At 42.6% G+C, this 17,767-nt stretch overlaps 1 protein-coding gene across 1 annotated transcript in view; it reads right to left on the reverse strand.

Moving 5' to 3' along the window:
- LOC310798843 (copine-4-like) overlaps positions 1 to 17,767 on the reverse strand; it is a gene marked incomplete at both ends in the record, with an annotated part of 110,534 nt that overhangs the window by 74,643 nt on the left and 18,124 nt on the right. The window contains 2 exons of the mRNA XM_083661403.1: positions 3,313 to 3,384; positions 11,504 to 11,683. Coding sequence (XP_083517529.1) covers positions 3,313 to 3,384; positions 11,504 to 11,683 — 252 coding nt within the window. The remainder of the gene's footprint in view (positions 1 to 3,312; positions 3,385 to 11,503; positions 11,684 to 17,767) is intronic.

The following is a 17,767-nucleotide window of genomic DNA, read 5'->3' on the forward strand; positions in this document are numbered from 1 at the left end:
ATTTTGTGTCAAATAATTGATTTATTTAGTAAGTATCCATGTACGGTAATAAGCAGGATAATGTACAGCGAGCTGGTCATCATAGGAAGATAACACCCTTCAGGCTGATCAGGCCCTGCCGGGTTTATTTTCCAGTAATAACCAGCTCGATATACATTATCCCTTTGTGTCTAGAGGACCCCCTTGAAAATGAGATGCCATCTCCAGAGGCTATCCTTTTAATGCATTCTTCACTACTGCTGCTACTGCTATATATTGTTTTTATATTGTGCTTATATTTATTATTTATATATATATTCTCCCTTCCCTGCTGTTTCCTATAACGAGTTGCTGCTGCAACTACACAATATCCCCAAAACCCTACATTTCCCAATATTTCCATCTTATGATAATGAGAGGAATATGAGAGTTTGAGAAAAGTCAATATGTGAAATATGACATTATGAATTCAGGACATGAGTCCCATATCCTCCCCCAGCAGTTCGGCGGAGAGGCGTGTGCTTTCACACAGGCAGATAGCATGTAAATACAGGGCAGCTGCTGACATGCCGTCACAAACACTGTTTACTAATGAGAGCCAAAATGACTTGGAGAGAGAGAGACAAGAAAACAACGATTTCATTTCAAAGGGAGGAGAGCAAAACAAAAATGCTAGTGTGCCGTGCTAGCCAAGCATTGCTCCACACTGAGCCACACTGCCGTTCAGGGCTGTATATGCATGTAAACACCGTTTACATACCCTTTTAAAGATATCATAGCGCTTATGCTCCTTTTTGTGATAGTTTATGCACTATGTTATTGTGATTTTTAATCACGAAGGCCATAGGCTGTAGCGGGCTCAATTTGAAGGCTAGAGGGAATCTACTGGTATCATATAAAACTAGAAGACGTAAGGAATCGATTGGCTAAATGTGAATAATTTTTATGGCTTCTAAGTTAATTTAATTTGTTTTTGTTTGATTCCAGGGCTTTTACTCCATTTTATTCTTTGTTGCTTTTTAATTATGTTCTGTTTTTATTGTAAACACTAACTGTTTTGAAAAGTGCTATATATAAAGTGTATTATTATTATTATTATTATTATTAGGGGTACCCTTATTGACCACAACAACCTGACTGACCACAACAACCTGACTGACCACAACACCCTGACTGACCACAACGCCCTGACTGATGACTACGCCCTTACTGACCACAACACCCTTACTGACCACAACACACTTACTGACCACAACACCCTTACTGACCACAATGCCCTTATTGACCACAATGCCCTTACTGACCCCAACATCCTGACTGACCACTACACACTTACTGACCATGCTTGGACCCCATCATTGCCGCTTGTGGCTTATATTATTATTATTACTATTATTATTATTATCATTAGTATTAAATTTTGGGGAGGGAAATACTGGCATGGCCATTTTCAAAGGGGTCCCTTGACCGCTCACCTCAAGATATCTGAATGAAAATAGGTTCTATGGATACCCACAAACCTCCCCTTTACAGATAAGTTAGCACAAACACTTTTACACAGGCAGTATAAATGGACAGAACAATGGATCACATCACTAATGATGGTGCTTCGACGGATATGATGGATCAGATTTGTTTTGTTTGTTTTTGTCTTCGTTTTGTTTTTGGTTTAGTTTCTTTTTAGTTTGTTTGCTGTTTTTTGTCGTTCATCTTTTTTTTCTGATTCGCATTTGCCGATTCCCCAGAAAATCCCCCTCTGTTTCACAGCCTAAAGTTGGCCTGTATGAATTTTAATTGTTTAAAGTACTGCACTCTGGGAGGTTTGGAAGCAGCGGGGGGTCTTCATGTGTTTTGTGCAGCAGCGGGTCTGATTCTCCTCTAAAAACCTGGTTTCTTCTCTCCTCCTCCTCCTAAACCAAAATCCCCTCCATTCAGCTTTAGGTGGAGAAGATTCCACCTCAGCCCAAACAGGATGTCACAGAGGCAGACTCACATCCAGCTGAGAGGATCAGAGAGACACACTCAAACCTGTCTCACACCTTATCTCTGCTGCCTGGCAATACACAGAGCATGAGAGAGAGAGAGAGAGAGAGAGAGAGAGAGAGAGAGAGAGAGAGAGAGAGAGAGAAAGAAAGAAAGAAAGAAAGAAAGAAAGAAAGAAAGAAAGAAAGAAAGAAAGAAACTCATTTGAAATACTTTTGCTTTGGCAGCATCGCATCGGTTTCTTTTTAGATAGAGAGATAGAGAGAGGGAGAGAGAGAGGGTGAGAGAGAGAGAGAGAGGGTGAGAGAGAGAGAGAGAGAGAGAGAGGGTGAGAAAGAAAGAAAGAAAGAAAGAAAGTAATTTGAAATACTTTGGCTTTGGCAGCATCGCATCGGTTTCTTTTTAGATAGAGAGATAGAGAGAGAGAGAGAGGTTGGAGGAGTACAGAGAGAGAGAGAGAGAGAGAGAGAGAGAGAGAGAGGTTGGGAGTAATGCAGAGGGGGAGAGAGAGAGTGGGTGAGAAGGTTGGGTGTGATAGAGAGAAAGAGAGGTTGGAGTGAGTGAGAGAGAGAGAGAGACGAGGTACAGCGAGGTAGAGAGTGAGGCCCTGTTTACACGGCAACGCTCCCTGCAGAAAACGGCAAACTTTTTTAGCGTTAGTGCCTCTTCCTTTTACGCAAAAAAGTCTTCGCCAGGGAAGGCAATGCTAGACAAGCACTGAACTATAGCCCAATACAGCCTTATGGCACAGGCACAATGTATTCAACAAACATAACGATTTGCTAAAAACACATAACCTGCGTTAAGTGCCCGATACTAACGTCGCACATAATGTAGCCTATTAATCACTCCCGCATTAAATAATTGAAGACAACTCACTTTAGGCCTACTGGGTTTTTATTCTGTAATCCAATCTGAATTCATTCATTACTCCTACAAAGCTACATCAAGCCAATTAGAAATAGACAGAATAGAAGAAGCTAGGCATTTTAAACCTTCAAAATAAAAGTTGTAATTTATAACTGGGTAAATAAAAAACAAAAAACTGTGGACTCACTACGGGTATAAATGGACTTGAATTGTCTGTGTTCTATATGTCTTCTGTGTATTTCGGAGGACACACAAAAAAACGTTGTGCAACATGCATCAATAAGGATATTAGTTTATTTCATTACCATTATTGTGAAGGTTTTAACCACTCGACGCTGTTCTGAGTTTTTTGCGGCTTCAGTCTGCACGCAAGTCGTTATCACAAACGCCGTGTACAAACGCACAATAAAATGTGAGAACGCAACGCCAGTTTGCCGTTTTCTGCAGAGACTTGTCGTCTAAACATGGCCTGAGTCTTACCGTGATGATCGTTTTCCCCACGGTGCCTCCTGGTCTCAGCAGAGCTTTGGACAGCTTTCTCTGGTGCACAATCTGTGAACACACACACACGCACGCGCATACACACACACACACACACACACACACACACACACACACACACACACACACACACACACACACACACACACACGGATTAATGCACAAGTATGCTCCTAGTATGTACAGTATGTACAGTATGCACACACACACACACACGTGTGCGTGCACACACACATACAGATGTGCACGCAGGCGCGCACACGCACACACACACACACACGACAGCAGCGTGTGGATGAGAGGTGAGCAGAGGCGTTTTATACCGCCGGGGCTTATGGGTGTTTGAAGACAACAATACACCAAGGGGTTAATCCCTACACCCTAAACCCTACTCGCTGTGAACTCACTTCCTTTCATAGGAAAAACCATAGTAAGTAAAGTAAGAAAGTATAGGTTTCCATAAGGCTTTTGCACACCAAGGGCTCTATTGTCGCAGAGGCGGTCATTTTGCGTTAGCGCCTGTTTTGCGCCCGAATAGCGCCGCACGCAGTGCTAATTGTGGGCGTGTTGCTCTGCTGCGCTCTGCGTCACCTCGGTGCAAACCCCCATATAGGCGTGTTTAAGCCCAACATTATTCACAGGTGTGATCATGTCCATCCGCCTTAAAAGCCACAGCATTTAGCCTGCCTCATCTCAGTTGTCACAGCATTTAGCCTGCCTCATCTCAGGTGTCGTTTAGGCTCATCAAAGAATTGTGGGAACAAAGTGACCATTGACTATGTACTTGCAAAACGACCGTAAGGGCCGGTGTATAACTTTTTAATTGTTTTCTGGCGATCGCGACTTTTGGCGATCCCATTTACGCTTCAAAGTAGGGATGGGCATTTCTAGCAAAAACACTATTCGAAATTCGCTGGCCAAAGTCGACTTTTAATCGAAATTCGAAAATAAAAATGATAAAAAAATTAAAAATGTTAAAGTTTTTTTTTGTTTGTTTTTTGTTAGTGAAATTTTGCATTGTCTCCCCTGATTCTAAGTCTAAGGCTTTATTAATTAATAGAAAAAGCTTCTGCTGTGGATTTTTAGCTCAAACAAGCATTGCACCACTGAAGTAAAGAACATGTTACATGACATTGACATTTTTGAAAATAAAAAACAGTTTTGACAATCATGAGTGGTTCATTAAATATTTAGTAGGCTCAGGTCTGAGTGCCAAAGGGGTGCCAAAGTCACCCCCTCTCCCTCTTCATGGGATTTCATCCGCCATTCATTTTTCCATAAACCTTGCTTAAAATGCTTATAAAAATTGTTTTACTTGCTCAAACCAAGCGATTCGACTATACTTAGAATCAGGGGAGACAATGCAACATTTCACTCACAAAAAACAAAACAAAAACAAAAAAAACATTTTTTTTTTTTTTTTCGAATTTCGACTCAATAATAAAAGTCGACCTTGATAATAACAACGATTATTCGAAAATTCGAAATTCGATGCCCATCCCTACTTCAAAGATCATCATTTGTGAAGATTCAAAAATCCCATAGACTTTGAGATAAGGGGAACGTGATGCTAACTTCGGGGGTTGGCCTACAAAAATACATCATCCCTACGGTACTCTATAACACTGTGAACACAGGAAGCTGAGGTTTGGTTGAAAGCCTTCTCAAAGAACAGGCTGTTGTGTGTTTTCCATGAGGCGGTGTTACATCATATTACATCATGTTACATCGTCACCATAAAGAAAACTCAAAGGCAGCTGGGGAGTGTTTCCTGGCCCTCCGGACTAGGGATGTACCAAAGAAATGTATAAAAATAACCCCAGCTCGTATTGCAAAATGACTGAAGGAAACCATCGACCGTCTAAAAATATGGACATAGTCAGCGTCACGTCACCCAGAGGCGTCATGCCCATGCCCAGATTTTTGAGAGGGAAAAAAATAAACAAAATAAAATAAAAAATAAACATAGGCTATAATATTATAGGCTGTGTGTGGTAGTTGAAACATAGTTTCAAGTTGACGTTTATTTATGTTTGTAGTTAAAACAAAAACATAAATACTGTATAGGCTACATACATTACAACACAAAAGGCTGTTATTTACCCTTTGTCACCACCTGGTGAGTAAATACGTATATATGTAACTACTTTTTTTCTCCATGTATCTACCGGTCCATGGCACAAAAAAGGTTGGGAACCCCTGCTCTAGAGGACACTAGATTAGACACTAGACTAATGGAAGAGAAAAGATTTCTACCTTCTGAAAAGGCAATACCAGCCAAAATAAACGTTGTGTTACATTGCTTTGAAACGTGTGGTCTCATTTTTTGTCAAGTCCATTGAGCCTGGGCAGTGGCAATGTACTTAGTCTGGTGATTATGGATATTTCCAGGAGGCTGAGCAGTTTGGAAAATAGCCTTATGGTTACACCTGCTCAGTCTGTTAATTTAAAATGAGATATTCCTCTAAATCTGGCTTCCAACCCCACCAAATTTTTTCCTTTTAGCTATGCAGTGTTCTAAGCGGACTGGATGGCATTCAGCAGATGATAGAACACTCATCCATAAGAGACTTGGGAGCTGACTTGGACTTGTGACCAAAGACCTGATACTTCACTTGGATTTGCACCTCAGAGACTTGAGACTTAACGACTTGACCTCTAGCTCAAAGACTCAACTTGACTTGGACTTGCAAAAAAAAAGGACTTGTGAGCACCTCTGGTGGCCATGATGTCATATTGGAAGCAGACATGTTGAGATTGGCCTTGCTGTATTGCTGACGTGACGTGACGTGAGGCAGGCTGTGAGCTGTAAGGCCATCTGGCCACGCGGCGTGCGGCGCTGGCACCCAGGAACGGCTTTTATCCTGCTTCAGCCTGAGTCTCTGCAGCAGCATCATCTGGCCTGGTTATCTCATTACAGACTTGGCCGGCTTCCCCCACAGCCCCCCTTTCCTCACAGCTTCTCCCCGCAGGAGGAAGAAGACAGGAGCAGGAGAGCCTCAGCCAGACTCAGCCAACGCTAAACACAGCACAGCTCCAACAAACCCCCCCCCCCCTCCCACTCACAGCTTCTCCCCGCAGGAGGAAGACGGTGGTGCACGTTCCTCTCCTCCAATCTTCTCACTTCATGTTTTAATGAGTCTGGAAGGAGACGGACATGCCTGTTTCATGTGCCCTCTCCTCTGTCACCAGTGTTGGCCAAGTTACTCAGTCATCTATTACTGATTACTCCTTTGAAAAGTAATAGTTACTTTACTCATTACTTAAAAAAAAAAACATGATTTCAGACCGTCTTTATTGTCACACGAACACACTACAACACATGCATGCGGCCACAACACACACTCATGCTGACGGTGGCCGGTGAAATATGTCCTCTGCATTTGACCCATCCAGGCTTGTCCTTTCCTCCAGGGGGCAGGCCAGGAGCAGTGGTCGCTTTTTCTTTCCAGCGCCCGGGGACCTTCATTGGACCATCATTGGACCAACTTCAGATGTTGTCGTCACTGGTCGGATGACGATCTTCTGCATGTTTTTAGTGGGGGGGTTATGTACGGAGGAACCCCCTGGGGGGTACGGGGAGAACATGCAAACTCCACACAGAGAGAAAGGCCCTTTCGACGAGATAGCCCACCTGGGCAGTAGGCACTGAAGATATGGGGGGGTCACAACTCCAGCGCCCCAGGCGAGAATCGAACTCAGGACCTTCTAGCTGTGAGGCGACAGCACTACCGACTGCGCCACCGTACCCCGCGGTACTTGGTATCAACAATAAATATTTGTGTTATTTTACAGTAATATATTACTTTAGCTACGCCCCATCTGAAAAAGTGAGGTACAATCTGTTTAGTCAGGTCCGTTTAGAACTGAATCCACTTTATTGGAACAAAAATTAAGCTTACGGGAAGAGTCAACAATCAGCCAAACTGCATACTTTGTCTACCTAGGACAAAAAACGAATTGCGTTCTGGCAACACAGTAGTCTCACATAGCCAGACCTATCTCCACACTTCACGTGAGCGCTGGAGAACTTTTTGGAAATTGTAATCCCTTACATTACTAGTTACTAGGGAAAGTAATGAAATTACAGTTACTAAGTTCCTGCCCAACACTGTGTAGCTGTCCCCCTCCTGACGCGAACGGCCTCTCAGCCAAGTCTCTGAAATTGCTATTACGCTAAACCTTTGCTGGAACTGTTGAAGGTAATCTTTCATTTTTGAAAAGTTACTGTAGAGACTTCTACTGTTGAAATGAATGACTGAAAACCCCTCCATTTTCACATTGGAATTGAACTTGTGTTCAGAATAATATTCACAATTCATGTTAATGTTCTGGTAGAAGTGGATCTCTGCATCAATGTCATTTTCTAACTCATAAGGTTTGTGGTCTTGAAAGTCAAAAGACTTAAAATCTGTGTGTTCACACATTATCTTATACGATATTTGTCACTCACAAACATTTTACCTCGGCTTTCACAACACAAGATACAAGTATGATATTTCCTAATCCACCACTTTACCATAACATTTGTCACTTTCATTGATATTGATCAAGTTATTTTATGTCTCTGACAGCTATTACTTTAGTCTGTTCAGGTGTACCGATCAGACGTATCATTACTCCACAGTGCCTTGTCCAATTGTCCTGAATTCGATTTACCTTTCGCAGGATTCTAGCTTGTCTTGCAATTTCAGCATTTCTCTTTGTGAGATGCTCGTTTACATATACCCCATGTGCCCTTTAAGTTTCTTGCCAACTTTAGCACCTCCATTTTATGTGTTTTCTACTCACGAATCGGATGATGATGTTTGGCCGCTTGGTTTGTCTTTGGGGGTAATGTGTGACAAGCAGCTGTATTTCTATTGTCCAAAGGGATGTCCTTGTTGTTGAAGAACTTCATGACTTGCTGAGCCAGTGAATGCAGTTCTCCTCTTGGTGCATCTTCACCCGTCTTGTCCCCTGCTGTGATCCTAAGGTGGGTTGTCTCAAGTCCAGATATCACAAGGTCATCAATCCTAGAGTACTGTTCCAAATCTTCAACTCTTCTTTCAAGCTCTTCAATGTTCTTGTCTTGTCTCTTGGATCACAACCTTGAGTTGTCGCACTTCATCAATTCAATCCAGTAGGCCCGTCTGTTGCTTTGCTACTTTAGCTCCTCTGACATGAAGTTCAGAGACGTTTTCACCTCTTCCAGGTCTTCTGCTAGTTTCTTGGTAGCCATTTCTTTGTTAGTTATGAAAGTACTTGGAAACAAGAAAAACGTTCCTGCACAGATTCCAGGTGATCCAGTATGTCTGTTGTTGTGTCAACACACTGAGGCATGTGTCATCAAAAGTGCCCAAAACTTCAAAAATAGCAGAGAAATAATGACACAAGTTGAATCTCAATGTCCTTGTAAAGCCATAAATGTCACTTAACTGCTTGGATGTGAAATCATTTTCATGATATTTGATGGATTGTCACTTGTTTGTTAGAGCCAAACACACACTGCATCACAGTGCATCTACTCTGTGTTCTAAACTAGGGATGGGGAAGAGTACTTGATTGGGGACGTCGGTATTCATTCAACGGTTCAAGGTTACTCACATTTATTTGGACCCTCCCTCTGTAACTAGAAAACATTAAGTGTTTAATTAATATAAATGTATACATTTACCCTGTTCTGTATTAAAAGTTTCCACCGGTCTTTCTTGAACTTTATTTGGTGAAGAAACGTTCTGCCTCTGCACGTCTCTCTTCACTCCGGATGCTGCAATTGTCCTTATCTGTCCCGCCGAGAGTGCTATCACTCTGTTATCACATCTCCCGTGGTGCAATTCTCCATGCCGCATTTAAGCTAAAATGATATTTCCAGACTGCAGATAGGAAGCAGCAAAAAAACAGCTGTCTGACAACAACCACATAATTGCCAAAAGCTGCTTTTCAATGAATGAAGGAGAGAGACTCTATTTTCTCATTGAGGCCAATGTATTTCTGAAATGGTATCATGTTTTTTTTTAACAAGCTTCAGAAGGCACGGGGGTGATAGAGCTCACGTACTGTAAAGCTGTGTTCACACCAAGATATTTATTTTTCTCTCTGTCGCTTGATTCAACCCTTTGGAATCGCTCTGTCGCTCTGTTTAAATCGCTCATCAACAGGCACACGAATTGACGGACATCCGGGGGCTATAACGTTACGCAATGTCATGATATTTGTCCACTACGAGCCACCGTCATTGTTTACAAGCTAAAGCCTATCAGCGTGCTCCTAACGCGAGCTACATACCGGTAGGACAGACTTCACTTCATGTCAGCTGTCAGCCTGTCAATGCGGTTTGTTGCCACACAATAAACCAGCGGTTTGTTCCAAGCCAGTGTGATCCTTGACTCACTCTCACACGGCAGCCAATCAGCGTTGAACAGCGGACGCCCAGCGATTTTTCTCCCGGGCGAATATACGCTCAATCGCTCGTTTGCATTGACTTTGTATGTAAACTCGATGCCAGCGAAAAACTTTAATAGGTCGGTGTGAACGCAGCTTTAGTGTGATTGTGGGAACTTTCCAGTCAGGTGAGATAAGGGGGGAAACAGTGAAGTTGCGGATATGTGTTTTTTTTGTTCCCCTGTGAAGAGCTGCTGCAGCTGGAGGCTTCAGATTACAGACGCAGCACAGCTCTGACAGCAGACAGCACTGTGCTGCAGCCATGAGCGCCTATACGGGGGCCGGGGGGACTTGCATATAAATAATTAAATTCCCCACTTCCTGCAATCTTATATGTTTATAAACCCGGGACATGGGCAGCTTTGCAGGGAATACTTGGGAAAATTGGGGATTAGAATTTAATGCCGAAATGATGGAGTTCTCCTCCTGCCACCAGCTGTTTCTCTCTCCCACTATTGAGATATTCAAGAGACATCTTAAAATGCACTTCTTCTCAATAGCTTGTAACTGTCCCTAAGCAGCTCAGGTATTTCCCCCCGAAGCCTCTGTAGGCTCTATGTTGTCACTTCTGACTCTGTGTGGACCATGTGCCTCTAATTCTACCGTTGTTATTATTGTTATTATTTTTTATATTGTCATTATTCTCTTGACTGTGACTTTTCTTCTTCTCTTTTTCTTCTCATTTCTTCCTTTAGTTTTTTCCTCTGTGTGCTGTAAAGCGCTTTGGATCAACTGTGCTGTGAATTAAGTTGATTTGATTCATTGATTGATTTGATTGCTTGATTGCTTGAGTGAGTGAGTGAGTGAGTGAGTGAGTGAGTGAGTGAGTGAGTGACTGACTGATGATAAAAAAAAATAGTCCAAGTAATTTCATAAGCCTCATTGCTAATGGTATGTGCGCGCCACAACTACAGTAACTGCGCACAAACCAACTAGCTAGCAAACATGGATAAATGGCTTAAAATACAAACGTCCAGTTGCCGCCGCTCCAGATTCAGGTTTAGGGGAGCCGGCAGTTCAGTTCAGTATTTTGTATGGATTTACTAGTACGTCTGTCAGTCTGGTTTCTATGCTATAGAAACCAGACTGTACAGTTAGCATAGAAACCAGACTGTACAGTCTGGTTTCTATGCTAACTGTACAGTCTGGTTTCTATGCTATACTGTGATGATTGATTCTCAACGCTACATGAAAGAAGAACACAAATCATTCAAAGAGATCTGCCGATCAGCATTTCTAAACAAACGGCGTGACTGTGTGGGAACGCCAATGGGAGCCTATGGAGCCTGAGCATCTGACTTTAGCCGGCTGACCCTGTTTACATTTTAAAAACTGCGACAGTTCACACAACTTTAACATGACTTGCATATATCTCTTGAGCGACTTCTGCTCTCACGCAGAATGTCAAAATATACAGTAAGGGATGTGATGTAGTTTTTGAGATATGAACGTTTGTTTGGCACGACTCATAGTCCTGCTTTAACCAGAGGCACAGTCTTTAATTATCGTCTTTCTTCCACCTGATCTTCTGTCGGCCCACCGAAACTATATGAATCCTGACGTCGCCTGTGCCCATAGGGTTTCCATGGGAGTTGAACCCCCACCCCCCCCACCTACCTGTCCCAGCGTGCACTCCACAGAGCCCAGGAAGTCTGCCTCCCTCAGGCCCCGCCCCCACCTACCTGTCCCAGCGTGCACTCCACAGAGCCCAGGAAGTCTGCCTCCCTCAGGCCCCGCCCCCACCTACCTGTCCCAGTGTGCACTCCACAGAGCCCAGGAAGTCTGCCTCCCTCAGGCCGTTGTGGCTGCTGCTGATGTCGTACAGCTCGAAGCGGATCCGCTGCACCTCTTCAAAATAAAAGTCCAGCGTGAACACCTTGGAGAAGGTCGGGCTGATACAGCTCCGGATCACTTCAGTCCGGTCAACCTGCAGACAGACAGACAGACAGACAGACACACACACACACACACACACACACACACACACACACACACACACACACACACACACACACACACAGGGTTCTCTGTAAGTCATGTTTTCATGATCTGCAACATTTTCAAAATAAATGTCAATCTCCCTGCTCGAAAAGTGACCAAGCCTATAGAGAGACTGCATGAAATAGGCCACGCCCATCCTGGGGGAAAAGCTCTGTTCATTTCCACACACCAGCGTCATTTTCCTTGAATTAAACATAGCTAAATGCTGTTGTGTGGTGGGGCTGCGCAGACAACAAATGTAAAAAATCGGCAGTCAAAGTTTTTCTGTACTCCTGAGCAAAACAAGGAAGCCATTGAGAATTGGCGAGAAGAAAAATGTGGATGTTGCTGTCAATGAAGTTGGAGTGTTCATCTTCTGTAGGCTATATACGATCTTTTTGTGCAAGACCCGACCATGCACGCGACATAGGAGAACGCCAGAATTGGACGGGAGTTTGTGTTTTCCCCCGTTTTGGGCGTGGCTTCTGAATGACGACGCGCTCCGCAGTGTCTCTATACCTAGTTCATAAATCTTTTCCACTGTCTCTTAAACAAACGGAGTCTACTAACTGGCAATCTGCAATAAACAGAAGGAGCAGCGGGCACCTGTTCGGAGGGAGGGGAACTCGTTGGAATAGCGTGATCCTCCCACGTGCTATGTCTCGGAGGAAGCATGGAGCCAGTTGTCGGCTCTCCCCAGATCGGCAGAGGGTGGAGCAGCAACCAGGATAAATAAATTAAAAAATTAGCACTAATAGGGGATAAAAATAAATAAATAAAAACTGAAGAAGCAGCCGTGGGTAGTTGGCATGCACAGCGATTGCCAACAAACATTTGGCTTCAGAACACTTGGATTATGCCATTTGGAGTAAGTTTATGAAACAGTATTCTGGCTCAACTTCACCGAATGACAAGGAAAGACTATAAAAGGTGAATATACTGCGCAGGGTTTTTCCTGCATCGAGGACATTTTGGCACCTCCCAAAGAGGTTTTAGCCACTCCCCCAAAGGCCCAAGGAACCCTGACACTAACCCCAAAAGTCAAACGGAGGCTACGTATGACAGAAAGCATGATCAGTCCGCTCATGCATGCGAGCGTAATCACCCTCCAAACGCTCATTCTGAGCCAGGGAAAAACCCTGCCTGCATCCATCATATGCATATGAATGAAATGAAAATGAAATATCAATATCAATATTCATCTGAATACGAGCCGCCCTGCTGCTGCTGCAGGAGCAGACATCAGCAGGTGAGTAGATCTCTCTGAAGCTTCTGTCATTTAAACCGCTGTCAACCGCTCTCTCTTCGTAAAACAAAACGTCTCGGAAAGCTTTGCAATTTCACCTTCTTCCATCTTTCAGCGGGGAGCTACGCAAAGCGCTCCCAACAGCTCCAGATCCTGATCATCACTGCACTGATGGATCAAGCAGGAGGAGGAGACGCTGCTGCAGGAGCGGTTCTGATGCTGCCTGCTGCACTTTGTTATTTTCTCATCTTCTCTCCCACAGCATGTTTGGTGGAATCATATTTCTTCTTTCTGAATTCAAGAACAGGCTTGAGGTTGTGTGGAAACTCACAGCTGAGGTGTGAAGATTCATATTAAAGTTTCATCTGATCCTCCTCAGATGCTGCTCAGCAGAGAACAGCCTCACAGAACACGTGTCAAATCCCACATGGGAATATAGGAAGCACATGATTTTTTCCCCCCACGTTTGACTTCAGATGTGAAAATTTCAAATTCTTTCAGTTTTCAGTTCACTTTTCAGGATATTAGTCTGACTAGTGAAAGCTTAGTTTCACATGCAAAGATGTCTCTTTACATGCAAAGAGACAAGTTTAATTTGTAAAATATTGTATATTGTGATTTAAAAATGTATTATTTACAGCCCCCATTTTCTCCCCAATTGTAATAGGCCAATGAGCCCTGCTGCCCTGGTCGTTGCTCCACCCCCTCTGCCGATCTGGGGAGAGTTGTAGATTAGCACATGCTTCCTCCAATACATGTGCCAGTCACTTGTTTTCACCTGACAGTGAGGAGTTTCACCAACAGGATGTAGCGGGAGCATCATGCTGCAGTTAATTGGATTAGTAACTGTAATATAATTACTTTTTTTTTGGGGGGGGGGGGATTGTAATCCCTTACATTACTAGTTACTGGGAAAGTAATACAAATAATGTCTGAGACTATTTTCAATGATGCAAGACTACTTCCCCTAATCAATGTCTGATTAACAATCTCATTCATTAATCCATTGTTCCTGCCATTCACCTCTCTCTCCCCCTGCAGCAACGCCCTGTTCAGGTGACATCACTCATCCACAGTGGTGGGCAAGTTACTTTCAAAATGTAATATACTACATATTACTAGTTACTTTCATTTGAAAGTAATAAGTTACTTTACAATATTACTGTGTGTGTAGAGCAACTCGTTACTTATTACACTACTTTTGCATTACTTTCTCCAAAATAACTTCAGTAGCAGAATGACATCGGCGCCCCGGAACCATCCCGAAAAATAATTTCAAACCGTCTTGAAGTCAGTGTGTAGACCGTCCAAAATTCTAAATGTTATCCTTTTCCTTTGGTATTGTCATCAATAGTGGTTATTTGCATAAAGACACACAATTTGATTAGGAAATTATTCTATCTTTATTTAAATATTTGCTTTGATTAAAATAAATAATATTTGTAACTTGTGTTACTTGACAAAGTAACTGGTTACTGATTACTGAAATCCTATTGGTAATAAGTTATATTACTGAGTTACTGCTAAAAGTAATATATTACATGTAATATGTTACTTTTGTAATGAGTTACCCCCAACACTGCTCTATCATAAATATGCACGCAGTCATTCTGTCCAATCAATGTCTCTCATTTCAATCATGAGAGACCGGTCGGTAAGGTTTAACAAGGGACTTGTTAAACAAGGGACTTGTTAAACCACTTTTACCGCAAAACACCAAGAGCCACCCCAACCAAGCACATCTGCCTACCATTTTTTTGTTTTGTTTTACACACACACACACACACACACACACACACACACACACACACACACACACACTCAAAACGTACCCCAACCGCAACGGTGGGGGCCGTCGCTGGCGAGTGGCGACGCTGAAGTTTTAGCTAACCTGTTCACATCTATGTTCGCAATGGCATCCCAAGTATCATCATACTATTATGGGATGCGATGCGAACAGTTGTATTATGGGATGTGCGTTTCCCAGGCAACGACACACGTTGACACGTTTTGGAACAGCGCTGCACGCTGGCACAATACTCCTAAAAGCAAAATGCTTATTGTTTTGAATGATTTGGTACCGTCTATTACTGTCAACACCAGTATTGTTGTATTGTAATAATATGCCATAAAGGTTTATTGAAATTTTGGGGAGAGCAGGGGGGGGGGGGGGGAATATATATATAAAAAAAAAAATGCAATTTCTTAGAGCCGCCAACTAAAGCTTCGAGAGCCGCCATCGTCTCGCGAGCCACGCTATGAGGAACTAGGGGCTAGAGAGAATCTTCCCCCGGGATTCTCCAGGAGTCAAGACTCGTTGGTGGACTGGGGAGGTGGGTGGGGTGAAATGATGGCTTCAGAGGATGGTTTCAGGGGGAATGAACAGCCGCGATGCCGGCTGCTGCTGTGATCTTCCAGAGTGGGGGGTGACATAGAACCCTCGCTATATCCCACATGGAAAGAATCTATATGAACATATATGCAACTATATGCAACCTATATGCAACCTATATGCAGCATATATGAGCATATAGGCCATATATATGCCGCATATAGGTTGCATATAGGCCAGATTTAGGTGCATATATGCGCATATAGGCCACATTTATGCCGCATATAGGTTGCATATAGGCCAGATTCAGGTGCATATAAGTGCATATACCGGGCATATAGGTCTCCTATAGCTTCTTTATATCCACATATAGGTACTATATGTGCACATACAGGGCATATATGTCTCCTATATAGCTTCTTTATATACACATAAAGGCCCTATATCTTCATAATACAGGTCATATAGGTCTCACTTCTTTATATCCACATATAGGCCATATATGTACACAATACAAGGTATATGCCTCCTATATAGGTAATTTACAAATCTGTTTGTATACACTGTGTCATAATCCATATATACCCAGCGAGCACAAAACGTTTTTTCAACGTTGATTTTTAGTTTAAATCTGGGTGATATTGGGTTTGAACGTCTAAGACCTAATTTCACCCTCTTTTCAACCGGCTAAAATGCGGTTACAACGTAAACGTGTAAAAAAACACAATTTGGTTCACCATATTGTTAAAACATTTGTTGTAGTTTGGAATAGAGACAATATTGATAGTGTGTGAATTGGCATTTTATTGTCTTTTATTGTGTAACTGAGAGTTGAAATCTGGTCTACACGAAAACTACATTTCAACGCATTTTATGTCACATGAAATATCATAAATATGGGACTATAGGCTATGTGGTGCCAGCAAAAAGCTTCCAGGACACAACTATGGTTAATAGTTTAGCGCAATACTATAAAATAATGAATTCAGTTCCTGCAGCAACGCGCATGCGCAAGTACTTACTAGCTGTGACTGACTAGACCAAAGCAAGTCTGCACCGGTCTGCACCAAGTGCGGAACGAGGTGCTCTGGGCACACTATGTTATTGTAACAGACTGTATACGAGGCTCTGTGTAGGCCTACCTCCTGAGTCTCTGGTGTTAAATGAAGTTAACCTCTGAAGCCGTACAGCCTACAGACTATAGATGCACACACACACACAACATAATTTTAGTCTGTTACATAATATGACTCGTATGCATCACATAAAATAACTTGTCCTCCCGATCGCTGACAATTGTGTAGTCTACGTTGTGTGCGAGAGAGTATATAATGTGCCCGGCTCTCTGGTTAGTATAAGAAAATGTATAGTAACGGGGTTCGAATCCTGTGTGCGCTGCTAAATTTTTAATTTAAGATCCTACATATAGGTACATATATGTACATATAGGTTTCCCATATATGGTGCATACATAAAATTGGCCGATTTCCTATATTATATGTACATATAGGTACATATATGTACCTATACATACATATAGGTACATATATGTACATATAATATAGGAAATCGGCCAATTTTATGTATGCACCATATATGGGAAAACTATATGTGGCCCTATATTAAAACATATAGGGTACATATAGATTCTTTCCATGTGGGATATACTAGGGAGGACTGACGTCATGCCTGATGTCAAGAAGTGAGGACAACTGATGTCACGCTGGGGCTTGACTGACGTCACGGGCTGATCAGGTAATACAGATATGACGACCTCTCTCTCAGCTTGAAATTTGGTATGGAAACCTCACATGTCATCCTCATCATCATCAGACATTTGATCTGGAATGAAGTGTCCCAGATATTTTTGTTTTATTAGAGACAGAACATGCCTGACAGATAAAAACAAAAGACAACAGGAAAAGTCGAGGTCCCTGCCCTGTCCCCCCCTTTGTTCTACATATCATCACAGCACTATTTTTAGCATTGTATTTCACATCAAATTTGACACCATAAACAGAACATCATTTCAGCAGCTGTTGAAACTGCCAGCAGGGGGGGGGGGAATTGCCAAATCCTCGGCATACATAAGATGGTTTACCAAGGTGTTACCAATCATACAACCAGTCCTGCAGCCTATAGCTCCTAGTTCCTCATTGCGCGTCTCTCGAAGCTTTAGTTGGCGGCTCTAAGAAATTGCAAAAAAAATCCCTGCTCTCCCCAAAATTTCAATAAACCTTTATGGCATATTATTACAATACAACAATACTGGTGTTGACAGTAATAGAAGGTGCCAAATCATTCAAAACAATAAGCATTTTGCTTTTAGGAGTATTGTGCCAGCGTGCAGTGCTGTTCCTAAACGTGTCAACGTGTGTCGTTGCCTGGGAAACGCACATCCCATAATACAACTGTTCACATCGCATCCCATAATAGTATGATGATACTTGGGA

Source organism: Poromitra crassiceps (genome assembly GCF_964638095.1).
Source record: "Poromitra crassiceps genome assembly, chromosome: 26".
Lineage (NCBI taxonomy): Eukaryota > Metazoa > Chordata > Actinopteri > Beryciformes > Melamphaidae > Poromitra > Poromitra crassiceps.